This window comes from Mycteria americana, chromosome 12 (assembly GCF_035582795.1).
Source record: "Mycteria americana isolate JAX WOST 10 ecotype Jacksonville Zoo and Gardens chromosome 12, USCA_MyAme_1.0, whole genome shotgun sequence".
Taxonomy (NCBI): Eukaryota; Metazoa; Chordata; class Aves; order Ciconiiformes; family Ciconiidae; genus Mycteria; species Mycteria americana.
The window spans coordinates 1,578,959-1,593,969 of NC_134376.1; the positions used below are offsets into that span (position 1 = coordinate 1,578,959).

At 59.4% G+C, this 15,011-nt stretch overlaps 1 protein-coding gene across 1 annotated transcript in view; it reads right to left on the minus strand.

The window, feature by feature from the left end:
* Positions 1–278: 278 nt before the first annotated feature.
* The window catches only part of GRID2IP (Grid2 interacting protein), a 43,775-nt gene continuing 29,042 nt past the window's right edge, over positions 279–15,011 (minus strand). The window contains exons 18-31 of the mRNA XM_075515321.1: positions 14,894–14,995; positions 12,323–12,420; positions 11,735–11,852; positions 11,017–11,342; positions 10,367–10,780; positions 8,979–9,066; positions 7,543–7,620; positions 6,586–6,782; positions 5,898–6,053; positions 3,652–3,738; positions 2,978–3,107; positions 1,412–1,530; positions 780–944; positions 279–350 (exon numbers count right to left, since the gene is read on the minus strand). Of these exons, the coding sequence (XP_075371436.1) occupies positions 279–350; positions 780–944; positions 1,412–1,530; positions 2,978–3,107; positions 3,652–3,738; positions 5,898–6,053; positions 6,586–6,782; positions 7,543–7,620; positions 8,979–9,066; positions 10,367–10,780; positions 11,017–11,342; positions 11,735–11,852; positions 12,323–12,420; positions 14,894–14,995 (2,150 nt within the window). The remainder of the gene's footprint in view (positions 351–779; positions 945–1,411; positions 1,531–2,977; positions 3,108–3,651; positions 3,739–5,897; positions 6,054–6,585; positions 6,783–7,542; positions 7,621–8,978; positions 9,067–10,366; positions 10,781–11,016; positions 11,343–11,734; positions 11,853–12,322; positions 12,421–14,893; positions 14,996–15,011) is intronic.

Genomic DNA, 15,011 nt, shown 5'->3' on the forward strand with positions numbered 1-15,011 from the left:
TCTGAAATCCTTGACTCAGTAATACGCTGGAAATGGAGGGTGCTAAGAAAGCTGTTAAGACCAGCGCGGTGTTTACCTTCTTGTCCCTGTGCCTCACCCTCGCATCCATCCACTATCACCTATGGTGCCTTTTCAGTGTCCAAACCACCCCGACCCCTCGGTCCGTGGTTCTGCTTGGTGGTAGCAGGTGACAGCGGCGTATTTACAACCAGACTCAACGGGAGCAGATTGCACTTTGTTGGCAATAAATTGTTGCACCTCACATTGCTGCAGGCCCGTCACCAGGCAAGGGGGGAGGTCATCCTGGGGCTGCGCTGGCTCTCGCTGACCTGCACGTCGCCGAGTGCCCGCTGCAGGGAGAGAGCAAAGAGCAGGAGCTGAGGATCGGGCAAGGGCAGCTGGTGTGGACAGGGAGGACGTTTCGTTAGTACTGGCCACTACAGACTTAATTCTCCCCCGGCTTCCCGCTGGACAAGCCCCGACAGTCAGTGCATCTGCTTTGTGGTGCTCCGACTCAGCCTTCGTTAACCAAGAACGTCAGACCATGATGACGTCTGCTTTACTCTCCATGGGGCCGGTGCTTGGACCATCAACCCTCACCTCAGCCTCCTGCACCAGCCAGCCAACTGGCACGTTAGAAAAATTGCACTTTACAGACACTCAGGTACACGCGCTCACAGAAAGCTCGTCTCGTTCCCACAGCTCACATGCAAGTAAGACGCCTCACTGACATTTAACAGGAAACCCCTCGCTGGCTGCCTTTGAAAAGTGCAACTCACCTCAAACTTGCTCATGAATTCTGCAAAAATGCCAAAGAAAGCTTCAGAAGTTGTCATTTTCGAGTCTTCCCCAAAGAAGGACAACACCTTGCTGAATTCTTCCATGGCCTTGTGCTGCAGGTCGTCCAGGGATCGCATGGCAGGCTGGGCGCTCTCCAGGAAGGACTGAGAGAAACGGCTAAGGGAAAACAGCCGCACTGTGGGTCTGGTACAGATCAGAATCACTTCTGCTTATCAAAGGGCTGGGTTTCATCTCAGGTCTAAGAAAGGACCTGCTGCAAATGCAGGCTGCGGCCACACGCGAAGGGAGCCCGCTGGCACGCTCAGCGGTCCTTAACAGCACTTCTCCGGAAGGAAAGACGGCTCGGAAAGCTTTTTGGCTTTGTGGCACTGGGTTTCTGCCACACAGAGGCATGTGAACCGGTGGCCACCACAAAAGCTGTTTCCCGTGCTGGCTAAGAGGGAGTAGAGGGTGGAGATTTCCACCATGCTCTCCCCAAGTGCTGAGATGGTCCTTTCTTACCAGCCGGACGCAGCCCTGCTGCTTACCAAGGAGGCATAAAGACGACTGAATGGTTTTACTCGAGGGCAGTAAGTCACATTGATGTTTTGCCCCCTTTACAGAAGGATACGGTCATCACAATTGCAAATCTGTCCTCTGCAGTAGCTGGCATGTTGTGACAGGCCATCTGTATGTCACTGATGGTGGTGTGCAGGTCCTTTAGGTCAGCCGTTAGTGTTCTCTGATTCACTACGTGAGAAGAGAGGAGTCAACAGTGTTAGGAGACTTAGGTCTGGCTCGCTTCCTGCGGCAAAGCGAGGGCAACGAGCGTGGGCCATCGGTCAGGGTGGTTCAGGCTGTCTGGCTACATGGCTCTGCACGACCTGTCCGCATTGGCCGGGGCATGGTGGACAACCAGACCTTCCTGCTGGGCTCCAGCGGGTTGCCAGCAGCCGTTGCTGGGTGCTCAGGCCAAGAGATGCCAAGAACCTCAAAAGGAGCCTGGAAATGCCAAGCGCAAGGAGCACGCAGGACTCAGCGGCACGAGGGCAGTGATGGATACGCAGGTGGTTGGCTTGGGAGCGGGACAGAGGGAGTGTACAGGACGGTAGGACAGGGGGTAATATCCAGGCTGTCCTCCGTGGCATCTCATCATAGCACCAGCATTCAGGAGAGGGATGAGCAGTTCAGGCTCCTTGCTGTCTTGGGCGGCCAAGCCTTAGCTCTCCTACAGGCAAGGGAGAAGGTGAGCTGCAGCACGTCAGGAGGGTTTGGGTTACGTGCTGCAGCTGTGTCGCTCTGTGGCCCGTACGAGAGCGAAGCTGGGCAGCCCTGGATAGCACACGGTCTGAAATGGGGTAGAAAGTGGCAGGAGTTTGGGCAGCGGGGAGGCTTCAGTGGCAGAAGTGTTATTTAACAGTTAGGCCAGCTACAAAATCCAGCTAGGAAAGCTACAGGTACAGACCTTCATCAAGTGGAAATTTACATCTCCAGGCCTGAATTTTCTCCTTTATTTATGCACTGTAGCACTAATTCCCAAGGGAATTACTCACAAACAACTGGGGATGGTGTGCAAGGAGACTGCAGGCCATGCTTTGCATGGAGCCAGCCTGTTGTGACTCCCCCAACACAAGCGGATGGATGATAACCCCAGCATCTCTGTGACTTGCTTTTATTGCAACCAATGAAGCCGTACGATCCTCAGTCAGCACGACATACCTGCGACTGGACTGTGAACTCATAACACGAAGGGTGCTGTACGCTCCGTACCACACGCGATTGCAAGCAGTAATAATGCTGGCACCCACGCCGGGGAGGCTGCACGCCAGGGATGGAAGAGGCTGGGTGGAGCAGACCGGCTCCTGGCCCTTCCCTCTTCTGTGCCTCATTTGCACTTACAAGATGATACCTCTGAACTTGGGAACCACTTTTTCCAGTCAGAAGGAAGGTTCGGGTCAGGGACAGAGCCTTGTCCAGACACTCCCATGTGTGGCTGCGTGGGATGGATGGGACCTTCCCTGTCACTAAGCTCGTCCCTTCCTAGCCCCATCCTCTCGCTCAGGACCATTCCTGACTTGTTTGGGCCTCCATCGTGCTCATGCCAACGCTGTGCAGCTCATGACCAGTTCTAGACCCATACAAAACCAAGAGGCAGCGCAAGGAGACACGGAGCTTGCAGACGCTTTTGTTCATTTACCTTTGGCAGCAAGCGGCACTGTAGGAAGATCCTTGGCAAAGCCCAGGAGCTCTGGGAAATGTTGGCTAAGTGATTTGGCAAGAATGTGCAGGAAGGTGGATTTCCCATCAACAGTCTTGGTTGTGTTCAGCTACGGCAAAGCAAAACAAGTAAGGAGGTTCCTACGCAGAGGAGAGCAGGTTTTGCCAAGGACCCAAATACACAGGGGCTCCTCTGTTCTGCCCGGCTCACCCTGCATTCACGTGCGTGGCAATTCCCAGCCGTGCTATGTGGATTAATGTTTAAATAGGATATTTAATGGTTACACAGTGTGTTACACCCAGATTAGTGGCGTCGAGATGCCAAGCAATGCCTCGCTCCCGCAGGCCAGGGCTGTCACCCGCTCCCCCACCCCTCGGGAGTCCCACAGCAACCCACGTGGGATAAAGACCTTCATTTTCTCCCACCCCACAGCCAGAAGGCCCGGGTCTCAGGTCCCAGCCCACTGAAGCACCAGACCACCGTTAGGACCTCTCTGAAGTCAACCCTGCACATCCATCCCAGCCTTCCCACCAGTCCCGCTCTGGGAGCTGCCGCACCCAGGAGCCTCGTACGAGGAGAGGCACGATAAACCGGGCACTTGGAGCTCCCGGCATTGGTGCCTCCTGCACGGGAACAAGCATGCTTCGTCTTACCTCGGTGAGAAAGTTGATTTTAAAGCCTGTTGTTTTGCTGGTCTTGGGCTGCCCGTTGTTCAGATAGTTTCCCATCGCCAGCACAAACTGCAAAGAGAAACCTCAGTGAGTGACTGGCCAGTGACCTCCAGCACTTATATCGTCCTGTCTCCCATCTCCTTTTGTACCCGCTTTTGGGTCACAGAGACCTACCAACGATGTGGTAGGAGCAGAGCTAAAAAGCCTCCCTCTGTCTACAGGATGGTGGGAAAAAACCCTTTTTTGTGTCAGGTCACTTCTGCTAAGGGGCCCCGTACTACATGTGCTCATAGAGCATCGGTAATAAAACCTCATCAGTTCATTCAGGGGGTTCGATTAGGTGGATGGATACATGTTAAAGGCAGAATTTCTGCTGGTTCTGTACACACTGTTCATCCTGTCACCCATACAGCACGCTGGGAGAAGGAGGGCTGCCAACACGGCCATCGGCACAGCAGCCCCAAGGGAGGGGGCCGTGGTCGGTGGTGCAGGCTGTTCTCTGGGCTGCTCCCGTAGGAAGCCTGCACTGAACCCTCAACAGCAAAGCCCACGTTTCAGCTACAGGAGCTGGTCCTCATGCACCGCCTCTCCCGTGCCTTCAGCAGGAGCTAGAGCACGCACCCCGTTTGTCATCTGCAGACCCAAACTTCCAGTCCAGAAGGTCTGTGCTGCCGGAGAGCTGCGGGGAGCCCGTGGCACCACTGACACCAGCTTGGCTCCTTTGCCACTTCCAGACAGACGACGCAGGTGCCCAAGCTTTGTTAACATTTAAGGGGGGGGGTTGTCTTGTGTTTTAGACTGGATATTAGGAAATTTTTCTTCACCGAGAGGGTTCTCAAGCACTGGAACAGGCTGCCCAGGGCAGTGGTGGAGTCCCCATCCCTGGAGGGATTTAAAGGGCGTTTGGATGAGGTGCTCAGGGACATGGTGTAGTGGTGGGCTGGGCAGTGTTAGGTTTACGGTTGGACTCGATGATCTTAAAGGTCTTTTCCAACCTATATGATTCTGTGATTCTGTGATTCTGTGATTCTGTTATAGCCTCAGGCTTTGGGCCTGCACAATTTGGTGTGGCCTTTTTACTTCTCAGTCGTTTTTCCTTGCAGGACCAGGGCTAAGTCTGGAGGTCCGCTCTGAGATCTGCCTGCGGGACAAGGACTCTCCTGCTGACTGGCCAGTGCCTAAGCTCTCCTCTTCCCAAAGCCTTTTGTAGCTATTATCTGCAGAACTTTAAGGGGATATTTTAAAGGGAAAGGAGTGATCCAGCAGAGCCAGCTTTCCCCTCCAGAATGCTCCGATTCCTTGTGCTGCGGCTCTGCAGCCGTGGAGGCACAGCAGGACCCCAGACTGGGTTCACCAGAGTCCTGATGTCCCTCCCGGGGCCGGGCGAGGAGCGGGGACCTCAGGACTGCCTGGATTTCAGCCTCTGAATTTCTGTTCACCACCCGTTAATTGCAACCAGCCATTGCCCTCCAAGGACTTAATGAGGCGCTGGGGGGGTCACTGGCCAGGAGCCACTGAGGAGGTTCATCTCTCACCTGGAAATGCCTTTTGTCACATCCTGTCCTCATTTATCCCACCTGCGTTTTTTTAAAAGCAAACCCAAGTGAGTTAGCATTAATTTGGGGCAGCTCATCTCAGCAGGGTCAAAGAGCAGCTGCAGCGGGATTTGTTTGCTCCCGCGAGCGCAGTGCCAGGCACAGCCCATGCCCGGCACCCCAAAGGCATCTCCTCAGAGGGACGGGCAGCGTGCGGGACCCCTGCCCGCACCGTGGCAGGGCTGGCACAAGCCCACGGCCGCACGCACGCCGGGCCCAGCCTGCAGTGCTCCCTACGCGTGGCCAGGCGCACCGTGACTGCCCGGCCAAACCCCACATCCTCCGGCCCCATGGAAGCCCAAGGACAACCTCGGTGGGCTCTGCTGTGTTCCGGGACAGGTTTCTAGCTCCTGCAGCCCCGCTGCGTGCCGCGGGTGGGTGCGTGGCCGTCTGCGATCTGCCCTCCCGCATCCTCCCGGGGCCAGGATGCCCACAAGCCGGGAGCTGCCAGGGGATGGAGCCTGGCCGAGCTGGACCCGGAGGGGCCCAGGGCACAGCCATGGGGCTGGAGTTGCGCTCCAGCTGCCCGCGAGCTGCCCGCGAGCTGCCCGCGAGCTGCCCGGCTGCCTGCGGGTCTCCCGCGGGCACTGGGGGCCCCCGGTGGCCGTTCCCAGAAGTAAGGACTGTCCTGACCTCCAAGATCTTGGCCAGCTTCTTGCTGCTTTTCAGCTCGAGAGAGGCCTTGCAGATGCACTCGTAGCTAGCTTTGATCTCCTCCGTCTTCTCCTGCAGAGTGGTCTTAAAATGTAGGCTGCGCAGCCGGATCTTGTATTCTGGTACTGACAACATCTGAGAGCAAAAGGAGAAAACCACTACTATCACCGTTAGCCATAATCCCTCCTACGTGGTGTTTTTCCCGACATGTTTCCCTGCACACGGAAGCAGCATGCACTTGCTTAGCGCAGGCGACACCGCAGAGCCGCGGGGACGGCCGCTGTAGCTCGCAGAGCACGGCCAGTTTGCTGCCACCGGAGAGGAAGGTTTCGTGCCAATATCCACAAGGGACTTCGTCGACAGAAAGTAATTCAGACTTGGGCAAAGTCACTCTTACTCTAAACACTGTGGTATGCTTTGGCTGTAAAACAGCCGCCGTGGGAGCTGCCAGACACCTCGGGCATGAGCCCGAGCATCGCTCGCCGGCGGTCCCTGTGACCACTGCCACCAGCTCTTCCCATCCCACAGCGTGCGTGAGCAGACCAGCGTCCTGCTGACTGCTTCCTCCCTGCTGTGTGTTCTCCTCCCCTCCAGCTCGCAGCGGGACATCCCGGGGACGCTGCACATGCAGACCTCGCTCCTGGAGCACATCCCTGCCCGCAGGTACCTGCAGCACAAACTGGTCAGGCTCGCTCAGCTTGCCGGGGTTCTCCTTGTAGCTCTGGAAGCGCTGGACTTCCTCCCCATCCGGGGCGTACAGCAAGAGCTGCTTGATGTGGGAAGGCTCCAGGCGGTCCGTCTCCATCGTCATGAGGATCTGGCGCAGCTCGATGTGCGAGAGCTTGAGGTGGGCTATCAGGATGGCTGGGGGGAAGGGAGGTGCGTCACTTGGGGGGGAGGAGGACCGGACCCCGGGGGCTGGGACAGACTGCCTGGCAGGACAGGGCCAGGAGGGGAAGTTCAATCTCTCCACGGTGTGAGAGTGGCGTGGACTTCTCCATGCTGGCACAGGGTCAGCCCTGGGGAGAGGAAGGGCTTTCTGCCCCCCGAGGCCCTGCAGCAGCTGGCGGGGCCCCGAGGGGTCACTCTGGTCCTGCAGACCCCCCCAGGGTATTGCCTCATCGTGCACATACATCACCGGCGCATCAGGCTGGGCTGCACTGGAAACCACCCCCAGAGCCTCCTCCTCTCCCACGTCCCCCGCGGCCAGGAGACCGGGGGCTCACAGGGTCCCCCCGAGCCCTCCCACCCTCCTTCCTACCAGAAGCACGTCCTGGAGAAGCGGCACTGACCCTTCCCCGGCGTGCGGCAGGGCAGCCCCGCACACCCTCGCTGCCCCGCGGGGCCGTGCAAGCTCTTCCCCTCTCCCTCCCCAGGCCCATGAGTCACATCCCATCTCCGTCCTTCCTTGCAAAGCCGCCTTCTTCCCCCTGCCCGGGGCTGAGCCCAGCCTGGAGGGGCTGTGGGCTGCAGGAACAGCCCAGACCAGCAGAGCTGTGCTGGGATTGCGCTCATGGGATTGTGCTCATGGAGCCTCCTTCCTTTTACCTTTCCAGTTCTCTACATCCCCGGTCCCATCTCTGGGCCTGTTTTGGGGGGTACGTTCACCGTGATGTTTACTTACATGTGTTGTAGGCCTTTTTGTGAGACAAAATTTCAACCACGTCTTTCTTTTTAAAGTTTTCAGGCATGAGAGTTGGCTCTGGAAGAGAAACTGAAAGATTTAATCATGGGTAAGGACAGGCTCAGCTGGCTCCAGCAGGAAGAAAATTGTCCTAAAAAACAGTGAAACCATGAATGAAAGAGAGGAGAACTGATGCTTTGCACACAGCAATGGCTCCGGGAATCCTTGAATTCTGCGATTCAAAGATCTCCTCAATGGAGGACTCAGTTGGAGCTGAAAAAGGTAAAACAAGAGGTGAAACACACAGAAAATCCCAGACTGCCCAGAAGCATCCCCAAAAAGATACCCCCTGAGAAGAATCCCATTTCATCCCACTTCCACTGCCAGTCCCACCTGTATCTGCCCGCTCTAGCTCAGCTCTGCCGTCGTGCCCCATGTCCCTTGCAGGAGAGCTCAGACATCCCGCTGGCGTTTTACTTTTCCCAGTGTAAATGAGGCGGCCGCGCGGCCCCACACCCCCTTCGGGCAGGCGGCGGGGGACAGGAGCGCACCGCTGCCACCCCACGCCCCGAATGCCTCCTGCCGCGCAGGGCGGCCACCCCGGCCACCGCCGCTTGGCACCCCCAGCCTGGACCCGCTCTCTGGGTTGGCAGCGCCCAGAAACCCCGGTGGGTGGGAGATCCCGGGCAGTGGGTCTGCAGGAGCCCCCCACTCAAGAGCAATGGGAAGGCGGCACCGGCAGGTAGCTACGGACCCCATACGTAGTTTCAGGGGGAATATTATGTATATAAAAAGAAAAGTGTTGCTCATAACGCTCTCTATGGACGGAGAAATGTTTTCACGGCTTTTTCAGGGCTGAGTTCTCAAAGCAGCAGAGCTGCAATCCTAATTTGCAGCCGTTACTGCTACTGCAGCACAACTCGGTGACCGTGCCTGCCGAGGGCCCAGCTGACTGTCTGTCCGTCCTGCACAGACCGTAACAAGCAGAGGCTGCGCACAAATCGTTACGATACGTGGTGCAGGTCTGAGCTTCTGCTGTGTTGCACACCAGGCCCCTCGTGGCACTGGCGAGCGGTGCTGGCACGCCGGCATTCCCCGCGGTACGGGGATGGCCGGGCAGGCGCTATGAGAGCCGGGAAGCAGCACTGAGCGCAACGGGGAGCGAAACCCTGCAGCTGGGTTTCACTGCCCCGATGGACTGAAATGCAGAGAGAAAACAGATAACGGCAGCGAAGAAAATTAAGGGAGCTAGTGAGGTGATCTCCACCTTAATGATCTGCTGCGCCAGCAGCCACAAAATCCTGAGTATGAATGAATTCTGTGCCGCGAGCGATGCTAGGACCAGGCGTTGCCTCGCTGCCCACCGAGCCCTGGTTCCTCCCAGCACCCTGCTCTCTGGCCGGTACCAGGACCTGCTCTGGGGCTAAGGTACTTACTCGTAGGCTTCTGTGTCCCGAAGTGCAGCTCCAGGTCGAGGTATTTGACCATATCACTCAGCTTGTCGTAATCCGAGTCTTCCCCGAGCTGCAGGAGGAGGAAGAGTCAGGAGCTGTGCTGGGACAGGGGACAGCCCCACACCGCCCGCCTGCGCTGGGCCACCTTCCCTCTGCCCCACGCGAAGCTCTGCGTCCCTAGAAGAAACCAGGACAGGTCGATGGCGCTGTCCTGCGACTGGAGACTCCGCCATCATAGACCCTGCACAGGAACCAGAGCCTGGTGAGCGTTCCCCTCTGTGGAGGCAGTTTCTACACAAGTCGCTAAGCCCATCGGGTGGGACCTGTTCTCATTTCGGAAGAAAGGAAGAAACCCGGAGATCACCCCATCAGCATTTCCTCACACCCTGCAGCTGGCGGCACTGCCCCGCGGATTCATTTAGCTTCTGACACAGCTGGAATCCTACAGAGCACTGCTGCTCTTCAGGTGCTGCTTGGGCACGTTGCTTTACTGAAGGACAAAGTGGGAATTCCAGAAACTGTGGGAATTTTTTGCATACAAAAAAATCACTGGGAAGAAACATCTTGTTCTCCGGCGTGCCAGGGAGAGGGACCTGCAGGATCTCAAGTGCTTGCTACGAGGTGGGTGCCTGTGGGACTGGAAGAGGATCCCACAGCTCCCCTCTAGCTGCTCGGGGCACGAAGAACATGGCACATCTGAACACGTTCATCACCACGAGAGACACGGAGGCTGCAAGTTAAACTCCAGGGAGGCCAGCTTCTCCCTGCAGGGACTTGAATCCACCTCCAGAGTTCCGCGTCACTTCAAGTCCACGATGCCAAAGGATTATCACATCTAGTCTCACTCCTCGCCTCCGCTTCCCCCCTCCGGTGTCCTCCCCTGCCTCAGTGCTCTCCCCATCACTCTGCTTTCAACCATCCTCGCCGTTTCCCACTGATAAAACCTCCTACAGCTGCAGAACGTGTCTGAAGGCAGCTCCTGCCTACGTCAGCCCACGCAGAGCAGGAAAGCAAGCGTTCCCCAGGACGCTGCAGGAAAAAAAAACGCATTTCAGGTGCTTTCCAGAGCCTCTTCTCATCCCGGCAGTTTTGGTCCAAACAATTCAAAGGATGACAATAAATATGAGACTTTCTGTAGCGTGGCATCTTCAGAGTTCCTTCCCTTGGCCAAGGTATTGAATGTGTGGCCCAACAAGAGGTTAGGACGCGATGCGGCGGGGAGGGGACGGCCCCCCAGCGCTCTGGGCAGGGAGGAGGGCAGTGCCCGCGGATGCTCCCACCGACCTGCACGGCCTTGGCACAGGCAACCGCTCCCCAGCCCACGGCTTGGACCCTTGCCCCCCGCCCCGCTCCCCGCGCCCGGGCCGTACCTGTCCCCAAATGGTCCCTTCCGAGTTCTCCACCTGCTCCCACCGCAGCCTCTTGACGCTCATGTGGTTGGACTCGCTCCTGCGGTGCAGCAGCCCCCGGTGCAGGGGGGGGGCACAGGGCACCGGGGGGGGCGGCGGCGGGGGCGGCGGGGGGGGGATGGGGTGTAGGTGGCCGACGAGGGATTTGGGGGCAGGCGACGCGCTGGCCTTCGCGGCCTCTGCCTTGGTGGGGATGGTCTGGGGGTCGTGGAACTGCAGGGGGGGCGGTGGCGGGGGGGGGCTGAGCGGCGGCGGGGGGATGTGGTCCGAGAGCGTGGAGTAGGTGAGGGAGCTGCCCTCGTCGCTGCTGCTGATGTACTCGCTGCTGCTGGCGTCGTTGGTGACGTAGCTGCCCTGGTCATCGTGGAAACTCATCTGGGCGAGGGAGAGAGGAGAGGCTGAAGGTGGCACCTCATCCTCCACCCACCCAGCCCTCAGGGGTGTCCTGCCCCTCAGCCGTGCAGCCCTCGCCCCCTCCCCCCCCCCACCACCACCTGGGGACCCGTCCCCAGAGGCTCTGCGCCCGTCCCGGTGCGGTGCAGGCTGCACGATGGGTGACTCCACGACCAGGACACAGACCGCGCACCGAGCCACCCCTGCGCCACGCTCACCTCCTCGTAGTCGTTCTCGGGGGTGAGGAAATCGTCCACGATGGTGACCCGGTGTCCCAGCTGCTCACTGAGGGCGTCCAGGAACCGGTCGGTGTCGCGGCTGCGCGGGGGCCTGGAGAAGGTGAAGAGCTTCTTCCGTCGCGACAGAGGGCTGAGTGAGTAGTCCCGGTGCTTGGGGGACGGGGCCGGGCTGCTGTCGAGGCTGACGTAGGGGTTGGACTCGGTGCTGCTCGGGGAAGCCACGCTGCTGTGCAGGCGGTAGTAGCACTGCTGGGAGGCCAGAGGGTCGCTCGGCCACGAGATCGCCATCCCCGGCTTGCGAGCACCTGCGGGACGGAGCGCTGTCGAGGGGGGTCCTGCACCGGGCGCTCCCCAGAGCCCCCCACCCGCGGGCTGCGACGAGCCCCAGCACCGCGCTGAACGTGACGCGAGGTAACGGCGCGGCCCGCGGGGAGGAGAGATCCCCCGGGCAGTGCCCTGCGCCGCACGGCAGCGCGCCGGGGTCCCGCGGGATTTGCCACCCCACGCACTCCGTGCCCTCCTGCAGATGCGGCTTTGCAGGAGCCATGGCTGGGCTCGCACGTGGCACCGTCGCTGCTTCGTTATAAAATGGCACCGAGAGAAAGGTGTCTTCTCCTCCGCCTGCCTGGCCAGCACCACCCACCGTCGCCTGAGATCCCCCAAACTGCCTCTCTCAGCCTGGGAAGCCGGACGCTACCTGCAGCGTGTGCCAGCTCTGGGGCAGGAGGCGATGCTCTGTGCAGGGCAGCGTTACCCATCTTGCCAGCAAAGCTGCCGATCAGGCGGTTTTCTAATTCTGCATAGACAGCCGACATCTGAAAAAAAGGGCAAAGAGCTGCGGTCGATGCCCGAATCGAGATGGGCTTGTGGAGCCCCCAGAGACCTGCGATGTCCTGGGTTCAGGACAGCCCCCGCGGACCCGCCACCCCCCGTCTCTTGCTCTTTAAAGGAGTGCTTCGCCCCAACCCAAGGCTACTCTGCCTTTTCTGAAGCTCCCCAAGAGCCTCTCACGCACACGGCTGCAGGAAGACGCTGACCGACACCGGCCTCATTAAACCGAGTAATTGCCCAGGGAACTGATCAGAGACGAGCCCTGAGGCAGGGGTGCTGCCAGCCACCAGCAGGTATTACACGCAGGCACATCATTCCCTGTTCCCTTTTTTCTGCTTTCCTGTGCTAACACGAAAGGGCTCAAGTTGCCGACCCTCCCTGGGAACGCGGCGGTCCCGCACACGTCGGCAAAGCCCTCCCCGGAGGCGTCCCCCCCGGCCCCACGAGGTCACACCATTTTGGGGTTGGGCGTCTCCGGGAGGGACGTGCCATCGCCAGCCTGTCTCTCTCCGGGGATCAGGCGAACCGGGACCTCCACGGTGTCACTCTGGCCTGCCAGGGAAGGAAGAGACAAACCAGTCAGGAGCCTCTCCTTCTGCCTGTGCCCCCCGGGGCTCCCGACTGCCCTGGCCCGTCGAGGTCCCCCCCGTCTGCCCCCGCCGGGACCCGGCGCCGTCCTCCCTGCCCAGGCGTGCGGCGAAGCACCGGGAGCTCCCGGGCCTGGGGGTCCCGAGGGACCGATGCGGGGCGGCCGGCAGCCCCACGCGTGGGCCGCGTGCGAAGCAGGGAGCGTCTCGCTGCGGGCTTCCCCGAGCGGCAGCAGAAGTCACCCGGCGGTGAAGCGTGATGCGTGCTAGAAAACAAGCACAGCTGAGACAAAATCCTCCTGTGCCTTGCCCTTTACCTCTCCGTTTTCAGTTTCTTTCTCTATAAAACGAGGATATTATTTATCTCTTAGTCTGCCCAATTGGTAAATTTGGAAGCTGCCTATAAGTCCTCAGCACCCGAGCGGTGCTGCGGCTGCGGCGCGGTTAGCGTGTGCCTCCCTAGGGCCGCGCACAGGGCGCAGTGCCGAGCGAGGAGTTTCCATCACAGCATTTCAGGGGAAGAGACGTTATCCAGGGCACATGCGGGAGCTGTGCTACGTCGAGAACTCTCCAGGTATCAAGACGCCACAGTGCCATGGGTATTTCTTTTTTCTTGGTTTCTTTTCCTTCAGCCTCCCTGGTAGGTGCTGGACACCACGCATGGCAGTCGAGGTCATAGTTTCCAAACTCTGGTCCTTTCGGTCGCAGATGCCCGGGCGGTGCCAGCCGCCCCAGCAGCGTCCCCTGAGACGGGGCTCTGCGGGGGACCTGAGGAGGGTGGGAGGGAGGGAGGAAGGTCTGGACCCCCGTGAAGGCACAAGGGATCTCGCTTGGAGTGACGCTGATTTGACCAGCTCCAAACGAAACGCTGTTTTTCCAGTTACATCCATGGAGAGCTTCTGTTCAGAGGTTAATGGCTGCAGCAGTATAAGCTCTCAGAGATGTGTCCAGGCCCCTGATTCACCTCCAAGGGCGTGTGCAGGGCTGCCAGGAGGAAGCAGTCTGCAACCCCTGCCTTTCCCGAGCTGCTGGAGGGCAGCTCGAGCGGATACGCATTCCCTTCAGCCACGATATTTCCACCCAGCGGTCAGGGCCAGGCTGGGTACTGGGGCGGGCAGGCAGGGCTTCGGAGAGCCCAGCGGAGCAGCTCTGCTCACACCAGTACCAAACTGGACCCGTGCGCTCAGAGCCCAGCGTTTAACGGCAACAAAGGACGGACGTAGCTGGCTGTAATGAGAAAGGGCTCTGGAGTGGGGCTTTCATCGGGAACATCAGCGGTGCATCCCCCCCGTGCATCAGCTCCCTCTCCAGGGCTGAGGAACGTTGTCTGCTTTTTATAAATAAAGGGTTTGTGCAGGGAGGTGAGCTAGGAGCGCCCGGGGCGGGGTGCACCCCAGAGCCTGCTCAGGCTTGGCTAAGGTTAGCAGGACAGCGCGCGGGCTGCTCTGCTCTTTCCGCAGGGCAGCCGAGGACAAGGCTGCTCCCCCACAGCTGGCGAACATCTGCCTGGGCGAGCGGCTTCCCTCCGGCGTACGCAGCTGTCGGCCGCTCTCCGTGCTGTAATCACAACCAGAAACGCTCCTCGGAGGCAGGTTAGAGGATCTTCCCCAGGGAAGTGTCTCGGGGTTGACTGCTCCGGCGGCAGCTCTCCCCGACAGCCGAGCAGCACCACGCTCCTGGTGAGGGGTGCCGGGAGGAAGGCGAGGAGCCGGAGCGCCGGCAGAGCGTGGCTGGTCGTGGCGGGGAGGTCGTGGCGGGGAGGTCGTGGTCAGAAGCTGTAAGCACGGGTCGAGTGCCCTTCGCAGTCAGCTACGGGTGATGGAGGAATAGGCAGGATGCCTTGTCCTGCCATCTGCGAGAGGAGGGCAAAGACCCGAAGGACTGAAAACACAACGAGCAACCTGGGGTGCGTCGGGGGGAGAGGGTTAGAGATCCGGGGGCTGTGGAAAGCCCTGCAGCAATACCAGGACGGGATTTTCACAGGAATGGGGAGATACGGGGCTTGTCTCTGAAAAGAGGGAGGGTTTGTGCTGTGAGCGTAGTTCATCAGGAGTCTCAAAGAGGGACTGAGCCGTGATCTTCTTCCTCACGTGGATTCCACAAATGCTGTTTTCCCTGTGAATTTGATGGTGTCCAAGAAAGTTCACAGGGAAGCTAGAAACCGTGCACCCCCGAACGGGGGGCTCAGACCAGCAGCATCAGTTCACATCTGAGCAGTGGAAGGGACTGGAAACAACGCTCAGCCTCAGCCCAAGTGGCCTCTTACTGGAATTGCTTATTTCAACTGTTTCTGAAAACACGGATTTCCAGTCAAAGCCTCTGTGCTGGCTCTATGCTGACCTCCATCTCTTCCCACTGTTCACGCTCAGGCACAGCCACCCGGGCCCAGGTTCCTCCTCCCCGTAGAGGGAACCCCTGCGCAGCCCCCAGTCGCTCACCTGCTGCCCCCCCTTCCTCGGGGCGGGGGGTTCGGAGGCTTCCCCGGCACAAGGAGGCCCCTCGAACGGAGCTGCGGTAGCGATCCTCTGCTTCTGGCTCAGCTGCAGCAGAAAACAC